General features: G+C 45.3%; 1 protein-coding gene across 1 annotated transcript in view; it reads right to left on the bottom strand.

Annotated features, from left to right (window-relative positions):
* Positions 1-742: 742 nt before the first annotated feature.
* The window catches only part of SHISAL2A (shisa like 2A), a 105,161-nt gene continuing 91,799 nt past the window's right edge, over positions 743-14,104 (bottom strand). Inside the window, exon 3 of the mRNA XM_030207042.1 lies at positions 743-1,151. Within this exon, the coding sequence (XP_030062902.1) occupies positions 961-1,151 (191 nt within the window). The 3' untranslated portion in view covers positions 743-960. The remainder of the gene's footprint in view (positions 1,152-14,104) is intronic.

The raw sequence follows: 14,104 nt of genomic DNA, 5'->3' as shown, positions 1-14,104 counted from the left end.
AACTGAATTATTTTACAGTACTCTTGGCAGTATTATTGTGCCCTCTGCTGGTTGAGACCACTCCATTTTAGGAAATCACACTGGAGTAGATGAGTAGCCTAATGGTTAGTGCAATGTGCTAAGAACCGAGGGAACTGGGTTTGATTCCCACAGCAGCAACTTGTGACCCCGGGCAAATCGCTTAACACTTCATTACACCAGGCACAAAACTAAGGGGTCCTTTTACTAAAGTGCATTGAAAAATGGCCTGCGGTAGTGTAGATGTGTGTTTTGGGCGCGCGCAGAATCATTTTTCAGCGCACCTGCAAAAAAAAAAAAATGCCTTTAAAAAACATTTTTGCCGAAAATGAACATGCGGCAAAATGAAAACTGCCTTGCGTCCATTTTGCATCTGAAACCTTTCCACCAGCCATTAATGTAGCTGTAAAAACTCACGTGGCAACTGGGCGGTAATGACCTATGCGCGCCAAGCGCTGCTTGGCGCACATAGCCAACGCCCACCAGAAAATAAAAAATATTTTTCAGGCGTGCGTAGCGGACGCACGCCAAAAATGAAATTACCACAAGAGCCATGCGGAAGCCGTGCGGTAACTCCATTTTGGCGCACTTTGGGCGCGCGTAGACACTTACGCGGCATAGTAAAAGGGCCCCTTAGATTGTTCACCTACTAGGGACAGAGAAAGTGCCTGAATTTAATATGTAAACCGCTTTGTACCACAGAAAGGCAGTGTGTAAAGAATCGTAATCATAAAACTTCCTTTGCATGTATTTTACATAAACACGCAGTGACTGCGCTACCCAAATATAGCGAATGCAAGCAAAACACACTCTTTGTCTCCTACGCAGAACAAAGTACCACAGCCATGGTGTGCCGATGGAGCTTTTGAGGTGAAACATTTAGCAATAGTATCTGGTGCACCTAACAGAAAAGGACATATGTTGCTCGACGCAGAATGAAGCTCACGAAGGCCCCTGGACGTTGATCGTTGTCACTGTAGCCATAAAACATCTCTGGAAGAGTCTGTCAGGTTCCTGAGGCTGACTGTCGCAGTCCAGCTTATGACTAAAGTAATGCCTTCTAAATCCACTGGGCCCTGTCCCCCCCGATTGATTTGAACAGCTCGTGCCTTCACAAGAATGTTGCTCCATACCTAAAAGAAAAAGCACAAGTCAGCTATGGTACTTATTATAGAAACACTGTTTGTGTTCTTAAAACATTCATAAACTGGACCTCCTTGGCTCTTCTCCGGAGCCTCACACAGGTAAACAGAAGGCCTACCTTCAGGGAGTTAAGATTCTCCAGACATATTTAACACTTTCGCCAGATAACACTTAAAAAGTCTCTGGGGATCACTAAAAAAAAACAGCAAGCATAAATTCAACATTCTAGATTAATTTCCCAAAGCACCAAGTTCTTATCTTGCATCAGCAATGATTGAGCAGAAGTCAGTTTTTTTTCACTTGGGTCCTTAGCACAAGTTTTGCACATTGAAATTACTTAGATACCCGAGTAATTCTCAGTAATTTACCATGCGTTGATGACGCCAAGAGCAGAGTCCGCTTCCCAGGCCTGCCATTTTTCAAAGGACTTGGCTTCATCTAATTTGTGGAGGATTTTTTTTTTCTCTCTCTTCTATCTCTTTTCTTTTGGGTGGGAGGGCGCACGGATAAATTCAGTTATAAAATTCAGAAGTACTTTGTAATTTAACTAACTACTTTTGAGAGACTTTTACTTTGATTACCTGTTTGCTCATAGGTCTTTTAGGAGGTTTTGCACTTGAAATGTTTTAGCTCAGGTTAAAGGATGTAATTTCTTTGCTTTTGTATTGTTTCTCAAAACCTAATAAATAAAACTTCTACAAACTAAAAAAAAAACAAACAAACACCCTCCTTTAGTAGCCTGACCTTAGTAGTATTACCATGAGACTATCATTATGGGGCTGAGGTTGTTAGGAGCACCCAGGAACAGCTCCTGCCCCTCCTTCCCCCCCCCCCCCCCCAACCACCCACAGAGAGATCATCATAGGTGCCTGCCTAAGGAATGTGAGATGTAGGGGCAGCCTGGAAGGAAACTGGGAATGCAGAGGAGGTATTTTAGAAAGGGGATGAGAGACTGGGAATACTTTTTGAAAGCACAGGTCCTTTAAAATTGTTCTACAGTTATCTTTCCATGAACACAGCGGGTGTTTTTCTGATTTAGCTCACGGCACGTTACATTTAGGTTTGCTAGGTATATGAGGTTTATTGCAAGCCGCTTTACTCGTATTTTGCATTTTGCATTTCCTGTTTCTGCAAGGGCGGGACCAGAGCTGAGAGAGAGAGAAGGGAAAACAACTAAGCACCAAGCCTGCATGCTTTTTACCGCTGCTGCCGCCCTAACCCCGATGAGGTAAGATAGATGACTTTTAAAATTCGGAGGGAGGGGACCTGGAACTCGAAGGGAGGGAGGGAGGACGGGAGGGACGATGACCCTGGAACTGGGAGGGAGGGGGGACGCTGGAACTGGAAAGAAGGAAGGACCCTCCTGGAACTGGGAGGGAGGGAGGACCCTGTAACTAGGAGGGAGAGAGGGGGGACTGGAACTGGGAGGAAGAGAGGGGGGCCTGAAACTCGGAGGGAGGTGGAGGGGGATGAGGGAGGAGGAGGAGAGGGGAATGCACCACCTGTAAAAAAAAAAATTTTTAATTCAGCACCCACAATCATTTTGAAAAGTTGACTCCTATGCCACCAGGAGACACGCTGGCCTGGTGGTACTCTCATTTGGGCGCGTGCTGCACAAGCAGAGAGCCTACCGTGGCTTAGTAAAAGGGCCCCTTAGTGAGTAGTGTAGGTAAATTCTAATTAATGCCAATCAGCGCCGAGAATGGCTTGTTAATATCCAATTATCGGCGCCGATTGGCTTGTTAACCAATTAAGTTGCATGCGCATATCAGAATATGCCCAGATTTGCGCATGCAACTTACGTTGCATTATATAGAATTTGGGGGAATATGTGTAAAAAAACAAACATGTCCACAAGGCAGACGGCCGAAGGAACTCTCAAGTTCACTCACTGCAGAATTTCAGTGTCTGTTTAAAACGGATACATGTATGTTGAGTCCTTGACTGAACTGACGATCAGTGAAGACGACCCCTCGTGGATTCGTTTTTCTTTGTTTTATTTGTAAGGTCCATTGCTCTATCCTACTTTGCTATTTCCTCCGTTGGACTTACCGTAGGGTTTTTAGCTTCTTTTTGGTTTGTGGTAAAGCATCCCAAGTTAAGCTGCACTATTGGCAAAATGATGCACAGTATTATCAACGCAACTTTTTATTTATTTTTATTTCTACCAACCTGATACATCGCTATTGCCACCAAAAGGCAAGGGAGCCAATGACGTGACCAGAACGAAAAAGAGTAGGGGAAAGAGATCACAGAGCAAAGGAAAACAGCAGGATCCCAATAACAGACTATCATCTAAATGTCAGTTCAAAGAGCCAGCTTTTGATATCTTTTAAAAATGTGGTCCAGGATTGTTTCCAAGAGAATGAGGGGAAGCAGAGAGTTTCAGTGGTAATGCTCCATTAATTTCTAAATAGGGTCCTTAGACTATATGCCTTCTGCAGACAAGGAAATACCAAGGCTTATTTTCGAAAGGGAAGGATGCCCATCTTCCGACACAAATCGGGAGATGGGCGTCCTTCCCTCGGGGTCACCCAAATCGGTATAATTGAAAGCCAATTTGTTTTGCGTCCTCAACTGCTTTCTGTTGTGGGGACGACCAAAGTTCCCGGGGGCGTGTCAGCAGTGTACCGAAGGCGGGACGGGGCGTGGTTAACAGATGGGCATCCTCGGCCGATAATGGAAAAAAGAAGGGCATCCCTCACAAGCATTTGGTCGACTTTACTTGGTCCCTTTTTTTCACGACCAAGCCTCATAAAGGTGCCCGAACTGACCAGATGACCACCAGAGGGAATCGAGGATGACCTCCCCTTACTCCCCCAAGTGGTCACCAACCCCCTCCCACCCAAAAATAAATTATGAAAAAACATTTTTTGCCAGCCTCTATGCCAGCCTGAAATGTCATACCCAGCTCCATCACAGCAGTATGCAGGTCCTTGGAGCAGTTTTTAGTGAGTGCAGTACACTTCAGGCAGGCAGACCCAGGCCTATCCCCCCCCCACCTGTTACACTTATGGTGGTAAATGTGAGCCCTCCAAAACCCACTGTAGGTGCCCCCCTTCATCCCTAAGGGCTATGGTAGTGGTGTACAGTTGTGGGGAGTGGGTTTTGGGAGGGGTTGGGGGGTTCAGCACACAAGGTAAGGGAGCTATGTACCTGGGAGCAATTTCTGAAGTCCACTGCCGTGCCCCTTCAGGGTGCCTGGTTGGTGTCCAGGCATGTGAGGGGGACCAGGGCACTATGAATGCTGGCTCCTCCCACGACCAAAGGGCTTGGCTTTGGTCATTTTTGAGATGGGCGTCCTCGGTTTCCATTATCGCCGAAAACTGGGGACAACCATCTCTAAGGTCGATGATCTCAACATTTAGGTCGACAATCTCTAAGGTCGACCTAAATGTTGAGATTTGGGCGTCCCCGACTGTATTATCGAAACGAAAGATGGACGCCCATCTTGTTTCGATAATATGGGTTTCCCCGCCCCTTCGTGGCACCATCCTTACAGATGGGCGCCCTTAGAGATGGTCGTCCACGTTCGAAAATGCCCCTCTAAATCACTTAAAATAAATCAGTTCAATGCAAATTACTAATTGTAAGACTTTCTAAAAAGCCAAAACAAAGCAGAAGTGTGGGATCTGATGATACGTCTTTGATTTTGACGTTATCACTACAGCACGATACAATTTTAATTTTAAGATTCCATCTAATCTTTTAGGAACAAGACAGAACATGCATGCAGAGATCTGACACTTTAAAATGCAGTACAATGTGAATCAGTGAACAGCTTAATCATAGTTTAAAAATGAAGCCATCTATTTTACTCCGCACAACATGGAATTTAATATTTGATGGGCACAATGCAGCCATCGTAATCCAGAATGTTCAAATCCTGCTTAATGTTCCAGTGCAATTAAATTTGTTAGGGCATTCAAATGGCTTGGTAGTCATAGAGCTTTCAGAAGTCTGTAGTTTGTTAAATGCAGAAGTCTGTGTCAGTTCTGAAGCATGCAAATACTTCATCAGCTCAGGAAACTATTCAATGTGATCAGCACCTAAACTAGCAGAGGACTGGAAAAGTTCATATCCCTGTTTACAGTATCAGTTACTCTCCTATTTCCCCCCAATAGCAATCGGTGTACCTGTTTGACTAATTGGTTTCGCTTCTGTTAAAAAGACAAGCTGGTGCAGTCCTGATCTTACTCCACAGCAAATATGAATCTGTAGTTCTCATTTCCTTTAGAAAACACTAAAAAAAAAAAAAAAAAGAGTGAGGACAATCCAAGGAGGATAACAAAGAAGTCTTTTTATTGAAAATACTAAAAAACGACCTGACACGGCCGTGTTTCAGCCCTAAGGCCTGCCTCAGGGGTCTTGATCAATCTCTGGTGTTGCAGTGTAATAGTCTACGCCGGAGAAAATAAACACACAAGTCTTATAAATCAAATGCTTCATTTGTCTCCTATCTTGTTAAATTGCCGAGTAACAAATGATGTGCTGTGAGCTGATAAGGATGATAGAAGACAAACGAAGCATTTGATTCACAAGACTTGTGTGTTTATTTTCTCCGGCGTAGACTATTACATTTCAACACCAGAGATTGATCGAGACCCTGAGGCAGGTCTTAGGGCCAAAACATGGTCGTGTCGGGCAGTGGCGTTCCTAGAGGGGCTGACACCCGGGGCGGATCGCCGATGCGCCTCACCCCCCGGTGCAGCGTGACCCCCCCGGCGAAAGGACACCCCCCACCCCAGCGAAAGAACCCCCCCGGGTGCACACTGCTTGGGGTGGGGGGTGCCGCGCGCCGGTCAGCGTCGTTCGTTTCCATGCTCCCTCTGCCCCGGAACAGGTTCCGGGGCAGAGGGAGCATGGAAACGAACGACGCTGACCGGCACGCAGCACCCCCCCCCCCCCAGCGGCGTGCACCCGGGGCGGACAGCCCCCACCACCCCCCCCCCCTTGGTAAGCTTAGAGTCGGTTTTTATTATTTTCAATAAAAAAAGACTTCTTGGTTATTCCTTGGATTGTCCTCACTCCTTTTTTTTTTCCAACTCACAGTTCCGCGAGGTCCTTTTTTCCTCCTTCTTTAGTAAAAGACTACAAGACTATTCAGGTAATGGGGTAAAAGTCAAGAGGATTGAACAATCCAGCTCATATAATCTCTCTGCTAAAGGAGGGAATATACAAAAGATATGACAGTTGTTCTCTGTACACAATATAGCACCTGTGTTGACTCTGCACATATACACTGTGAGGTCTAGTGTTATAGTGGCTGCTTAATTAAGCCATCTATGAAGGTTTCAAGTACTTTTCTACTTTCAAAGCATTTTACAGTGCTTACAACAGTGGTAGTATTAACATCTGGAAAACAATTCAAAATAGTTTGATGAATTCAAACAGCAGGCTTAGGATTTACTCCTGTGCAAAAAATTGAAAAATTCTGTAGAAAAAGTTTAACATTTCTGGCACAATATTTTAAAATTCTGTACAATTTAAAAAATCATTAAAACATCAAAGCTAATAAATACCAGAGGAAATATATCCTATATAATAAAACGCACCGCCAACATTCTGAAGCCGAGAAAGTGAAGCCTTCAAGCCTTGAAGCATTCCTGCAACGTTCCGGAACTACGTATCGTCAATTGAGGAGATGGAGCCTTACAGAGCGCACGAATGCTTGAAGGCTTCAGTTTCTGTCTCTCTCTCTCACACACACACACACACACTCACTCTCTGTCTTTCACATACACTCTCTCTCTCTCTCACACACAGACTCACACACACACTCTGTCTCTCACACACTCTCTCTCTCTCTGACACAAACACACACTCTGTCTCTCTCTCTCTCTCTCTCTCACTCATTCTCTCTCACATACACACTCCATCTCTCACCCACACTCTCTCTCAAACATACACACTCCGAGGAAAGGGGAGCATGGAACACACTGGGGAGGAGAGGGAGAGGGGCATGGAACTCAGAGGGAAGGGGGGGCCAAGAACTCGGAGGGGAGGAGAGAGGGAGAGGAGAGGGAGGGAGGAGGGCCTGCATCTCAGACGGAAGGGGGGCCTGGAACTCGGAGGGGAGGAGAGGGAGGGAGGGAGGGAAAGAGGGGGTCATGGAACTCGGAGCCCCACACACACACACACTCACTCTCTGTCTCTCACATGCACTCTCTCTCACACACTCTCACACACTCACTCACTCTCACACACACATACACTCTGTCTCTCACACACTCTCTCTCTCTCTGACACAAACACACACACACACACTCTGTCTCTCTCTCTCTCACTCACACACACACTCCATCTCTCACACACACTTTCTCTCTCACACACACACTCTCTCTCTCTCTCTCTCAAACATATACACTCCGAGGAAAACCTTGCTAGCGCCCGTTTCATGTGTGTCAGAAACGGGCCTGTTTTACTAGTAACTTAATAAAACATATGTAGACTAATGAAAATAAAAAACAGTTCTTATAAAAAGCATAATTAATATATAACAAAGCATATTAAGAAGACCAACACAACACATACCTTATAAAATAGAATGCTGGTGTCTTAGAACAATATCACCAATAAGGTACTTGTGGAGGGGCATTTTCTATATGACGTCTGTCCGACTTTGGACGTTTTGCAAAAAATGCCCAAAATCTGAATAGGAAAGAAGGTCATTTTTCAAAAAAAAAAAAAATAAAAGTCTATCTTTTGTTTTCAAAAATACTGTTTTGAACAAGGTTTTGTGATGTGGACGTTTTAATTTGTGGTCCATTTTCAAAGAAAAAACGTCCAAGTGCAAAATGCACAAAATCAAGCCATTGGGATGTAGGAGAAGCCAGCATTTTTAGTAGACTGGTCCCCCAGACATCCCAGGAAAGCATTAGGGCACCCTTGGAGGCACTGCAGTGGACTTCATAAAATGCACCCAGGTACACATCTCACCATTGCTCCCCTATCTTGTCTGCTGAGCCCTCCAAAACCCACTACCCCCAACTGTACACCACTACCATAGCCCTTACGGGTGAAGGGGGCACCTAAATGTGGGTACAGTGGTTGTCTGGTGAGTATTGGAGGGCTCACAGTTTCCTTCACAAGTGTAACAGGTAGGGGGAGGTAGGAGCCTGGGTCCACCTGTCTGCAGTGCACTGCACCCACCACTAGACTATTCCAGGAACCTGCATGCTGTTCTAATGGACCCGAGTATAACATCTGAAGTTGGCATAGAGGCTGGCAAGTAATGTTTTTAATCACGGTTTTTGGGGGGCGGGAGGGAGTTAGTGACCACTGGGGAAGTAAGGGGAAGTCACTCCTGATTCCCTCCAGTGGTCATCTGGTCATTTAGGGAACCTTTTTGTGCCTTATTCGTTATAAAAACGGGTCTAGATCAAAACATCTTAGTGTTAGTCTTGGACGGTTTTATTCTGTTCCATTATGGCTGAAAAACGCCCAAATCCCACCCTAAACACGCCCCTGACACGCCTCCTTGTGATTTGAATGCACTTCTGACAGACTTCATAGAAAAATGTCTAGAAATTGGTTTTGAAAACGCCAATTTGTACGTTTTTGTGAGAAAAAAAATGTCCAAATGTAGATTTATGCCACTTTTTGGACGTTTTTCTCTTTGGAAAATTAGCCCATTAGTCAGTTGGCTTAAACAGTAGAAGGAAGAACAAATCAGATGTTTGCAAAATATAATTAAAAAGTGCAGACATGCCCAGAGACTAGGAGAGCGATCCCGAAGAGGAGAAGGGAACTAAAAAAAACAGAAGTAAAAATTTCTCAAGACGCATACAAAGATAATAAGCGCTGCAGGAAAAAATAGTACCATGAGAAAAACGTTAGCGACGGCGCTGATACAAACAAAAGGGACATCTCGCTTAGGCACAGTGTGAACAAGAAGCCAAATAAGTAATAATTTTAAACCTTATAAAAGACATCAAAGCAGGGGTCGTCCCACTGTGTTTCATCAGTTGACAGAGGAGTGGACTATCTAAGACCACAGGAGCAGTGGCGTACCAAGGGGGGGGCGGTCCGCCCCGGGTGCTCGCCGCTGGGGGGGTGCCGCGGCGCGCGCCTGTTGCCCTGTCTCCGAGTTCGCAATTTGCATGTGTTCACTGCTCCCTCTGAGTCTGACCCGGGGGGTGTCATTTCGCCGGGGGGGCGGAAGAGGTGTCATTTCGCCAGGGGGGGGGCGCATCAGCGATCTGCCCTGGGTGCCAGCCAGCGTCGGAACGTCACTGCACAGGAGATAATATTCCTAGGGGTAATGAGATAGATGAAAAGAGAAAAAGGAGGGTTCAAAATGATTCTGAGGATAATTTTCTCCTCACCCCTGAGCAGCCCCACACCCTACACCTACTGCTGGCCCTGCAAACGTTTTGTTTTTTTTTAAGTCTAAGGGCCCTGTTTACTAAGCCACGCTGTAGGTGCACAAACTTTTTAGCGCAAGACTAAATTTAGCGCCCGCTAATGCTAGAGACACCCATAGGAATATAATGGGTGTCTCTATCATTAGCGCACGCTAATTTTAGCGTGCACTAAAAAGTTAGCACGCCTACAACGCGGCTTAGTAAGCAGGGACCTAAGAGGGTCTTTTACTAAAGATAAGCTCCAATTCTCTGCAGCAGGGCCCACAGGAATAAAATGGGCCCTGCTGCAGATAACCCTACTACTACTACTTATCATTTCTATAGTGCTACCGGACGTACGCAGCGCTTCACACTTGAACATGGAGAGACAGTCCCTGCTTGATAGAGCTTACAGTCTAATTATGACAGACAGGACAAGTAAGGGATAAGGGTTAGGACAGACAGGACATATCAGGGATAGGGGACAGTTGAAGGGTTAGGTTTAGGAGTTAAAAGCAGCATCGAAGAGGTGGGTTTTTAGCTTAGATTTGAAGACGGCCAAAGATGAGGCTTGGCGTACCGGCTCAGGAAGTTTATTCCAGGCATACGGTGCAGCAAGATAAAAGGAACGGAGTCTGGAGTTAGCGGTGGAGGAGAAGGGTGCAGATAAGAGAGATTTACCCAGTGAACAGAGTTCCCGGGGAGGAATGTAGGGAGAGATGAGAGTGGAGAGGTACTGAGGAGCTGCAGAGTCAGTGAATGCACTTATAGGTCAATAAGAGGAGTTTGAACTGAATGTGGAAATGGATAGGGAGCCAATGAAGTGACTTGAAGAGCGGGCTAATATGAGCATAACGACACTCAAGCTAATCTTTAGTAAACGACCCCCCTAAGTTTCTTTATTCAAAGATTTTGCAAAATACAAAAGAGAAACAAGAAACAGCAATGTAGAACAGCAAACTGAAAGCCTTGACATTGTGATACACGTTATACATAGGATATAGTCAGGCAGTAATCTGAACAAAAAAAGATGTAGGTGACCAATTATCTGTGAATTTATGTGTCTTGTTGAATTTCTTTGCTAGATGAGCTTCAAATTTATATGTGGTACAACCAAATTCCACCATTGACTATAATGACTATCGGATAAAGTCTTCCATGAACTCAGAACAAGGCAAGAGATAGTAGAGAATCCAGGAATAAACATTCAGATTGCATTAACATATCTTGAAAACAAAGAGCTTTCAAAATAAATTTGGGTCTCCCTAATCCCACCCTAAACATGCCCCCTTGCTATCTGGACAAATTGCAGTGTAGGACGTACAAATTCTACCTGTCGAAAATCAATCTTTTTGGGACATGGACTTTTTGGGGGCATTTTGAGACATCCATCTGCTTAGAAAATGAGCACCATCGTATATTTCTCTTGAAATGAGAAATTGGCTTATGTAGGGTCAACATATCTGATTTGGGGTCTAAGTAACTGAGAATAGAATCAGTATTGTATCTTGAGATATTGAGGAGGTAAATTTGTGCCTCAGGGCAATTTTAATTCAGTCCCCTGATCCTTCTATTGAATCCAGTGAATCCGAGCCCCAGAAGCATTAGCGCAGCATCTGTAACGGGCTTTTGGAAATATATCCTTCACCGCTGGGAAGATTCTACTCTTCCTTAATCCTATTGTGATTCTGTCTCCTGATGAGCTGAAGCCATAATCTTGGAATCTGTAAAATTTATCAGCTGGTTGCTGAGCAACCGGGTTAGCACACTGCCAAGTCACTTCCAAGGCTTAAAGACAGACATGAGTGAGCATGGAAGAGTACTACGGTAGCTTAACAAGAGAAACAAGGCTGACAAATGCAAACCGGAAAAAACCGAAAAAAATAGTAAGGTGATAACTTTTTTATTGGATTAGCTGAATACATTTTGGGAGAAATTTTTTTAAAGCCTGTTTTACACATAGAAAATGACTCTCTTTTTTTTTTTTTTTTGTTTCAAAATGAACAAAAAAGGAGAAAAACAATAACATTATGGGGTCTTTTTACTCGCTCGCTAATGGACTTAGGGGCCTGTTTATAAAGGCACGCCAAAACGTGTACTCACATGTAGGTGCCCCCATTCACCCCTTAGGGCTATGGTAGTGGTGTACAGTTGTGAGGAGTGGAGTTTGGGGGGGATCAGCACCCAAGGTAAGGGAGCTATGCACCTGGGAGCAATTTGTGAAGTCCACTGCAGTGCCCCTAGGGTGCCCGGTTGGTGTCCTGGCATGTAAGGGGGGGACCAGTGCACTGCAAATTCTGGCTCCTCCCATGACCAAAGGGCTTGGATTTGGTTGGTTTTGAGATGGGTGTCCTTGGTTTCCATTATGGCCAAAAACCGAGGACGACCATCTCTAAGGTCGACCATCTCAACATTTAGGTCGACCATCTCTAAGATCGACTTAAATGCTGAGATTTGGGCATCCCCGACCGTATTATTGAAACTAAAGATGGACGGTCATCTTGTTTTGATAATACGGGTTTCCCCGCCCCTTCGCTGGGACGTCCTTAGAGATGGGCGCCCTTAGAGATGGTCCTCCCCGTTCGATTATGCCCCTCCACGTTTCTTGGAATGTTTGTGGTATTGGCTCCCCAGTGAAACATGCTATTTATGGCATGAGCCCTTATCGCCATCCACTGACTTAGCGGTAAGGGCTCACGTGTTACCCATGCAGTAACTGTCCAGTGTGTGCCAGCTGCCGATTACCGCCTACAGTGTGGTTTAGTAAACAGTGCCCTGGGGCAATGGAGGGTTAAGTGACTTGCTCAAGGTCACAAGGAGCTGCAGTGGGAATTGAACCCAGGTTGCAAGGATCAAAGGCCGCTGCACTAACCAATAGGCTACTCCTCCACTTTAAAAATCACTGGTAGTCAGAGGGGTTTGGGGGGGTCTTTGGCAGGAGCAATCCCCAGGTGCTCCTGCCCAGTCCTGTACTGGCTTCAATATGGCACGACTACTGCTAGGAATATTTCCATATAAGGAAATTATATGGAAATATGACTCCTAATGGTAGTTGCATGAGAGTACCGCTATGGTCGCCATTTTAAAGTCAGAGTATGACTGGGGCATCTCTCCTGCTGAAGACCCCCTGGATCACCAATGATTTTTAAAGGTAGCCCTTATGGGGGAGGGGGTCTGAAAGGCTGGTGGGACTCAGCTCTGCAGGTCCAGAAGCACCAGGTTGTAGCTTTGCAGCTCTCGGGCTGTGGAAATAACGCAGCTGGTGAGGTGGCTCGCAAATAGCGCTATTCTAAAACAGGATTCTGCAGCCTGCGTTACTGAGATCCCACAGGTTGCTGAAGCCAGCAGTACATCAAGGTACGGTAAAAAAGCAAGCTTTTACCACACCTTGATGAATTCTCTCCCTAGTTTCTTACTTTCTTTTGAATATTTCCACGACAGCCATCTTCTTCTGGTGTTTGGCCACATCAGTCTCTTCTATGTGGACTATTATGTAATTTAACTTATTTTGTCCTTCCCGGTAATGTACTATTTCCTGTTAGCTTTAGAAAATTGGTTTACTTTTCATGTTCAAAGTTTTCATTGATTGTACAAGTTGAAAAAGCATAAAAATTTCAAAATTTCCAAAAGAAACATCTACTGGATGCAGATAAGGGAACAGGAAGTATTAATGATTTCTAAATTATCAATTTAAAAGAGATATTTATAATAATACTGAAAATATAACTTTATGGACTGTGCAGGGATTCCTGGGGCCAGACTTCGGCGGGAGAGGGGTCCAGAGCCCGAGGTGAGGGGGCAAATTTTAGCTCCCCCTGGTGCCGCCGACTCCCCCCCCTGCCATTCCCGACACCCCCATGCCGCCGACCCTCTCGACCCCCCCCTCCCGCCGCCAACCCGCCATCGCCTACCTTTGCTGGCGGGGGACCCCAACCCCCGCCAGCCGAGGCCCTCTTCTTCTCACAAAAGGCTTCCTTCTGTTTCTGACGCCCCCCCGGCCCCACTTAGCTACGCCACTGGTATAAAACACCCTACATATAGTCCAAACGGAAATCCAAGAAGTAGGATCGGACCAAAACATCTTCAAAGCCCGAGGTCAATAAAAGCAAATTTATTCAGCACCACATAAGTGTATGACCCTACACGGGGCCGTGTTTCGACGGAATAACCGTCTGCTTCAGGGGTCTGACACCTACTGTTGAAAATCACAAAATATGGATGCAGAATAGTACAAGTGATGATGAATAAACCGCTAAGGTGCAGCGGAAAAAACTCAGATGCCGAAAAGCCCACCAGAAATGGAGTTTGGGCAACTTTATTTCTTTTTAATTTAACCAGACTATTAGGTTTGGAACACATGTAACTTGCAAATATCTTGTGCTACGTCCCCACCACAACAGAATTATCCCCATTCCCTACCTATGTTGGAGGTTCACCCCTGCCCAGAGTGCTTCACCTGCTCTTAGAGACACTTTTATCCAGCCTTAACAAAACATCACCAAAAAGCACTGTTTAGTGACTGGCCTTTATCGACCTAGGAGCAGGCCTTGCCACCTTGGTGTTCCTCAGCATCAGTTCACTCCTTTTCCACACGTTCT

The sequence above is a fragment of the Microcaecilia unicolor genome, chromosome 6, assembly GCF_901765095.1.
Source record: "Microcaecilia unicolor chromosome 6, aMicUni1.1, whole genome shotgun sequence".
Classification (NCBI taxonomy): Eukaryota; Metazoa; Chordata; class Amphibia; order Gymnophiona; family Siphonopidae; genus Microcaecilia; species Microcaecilia unicolor.
Note: the sequence above shows the minus strand (reverse complement) of the source record. Positions and strands in the feature narration are given on the sequence as shown.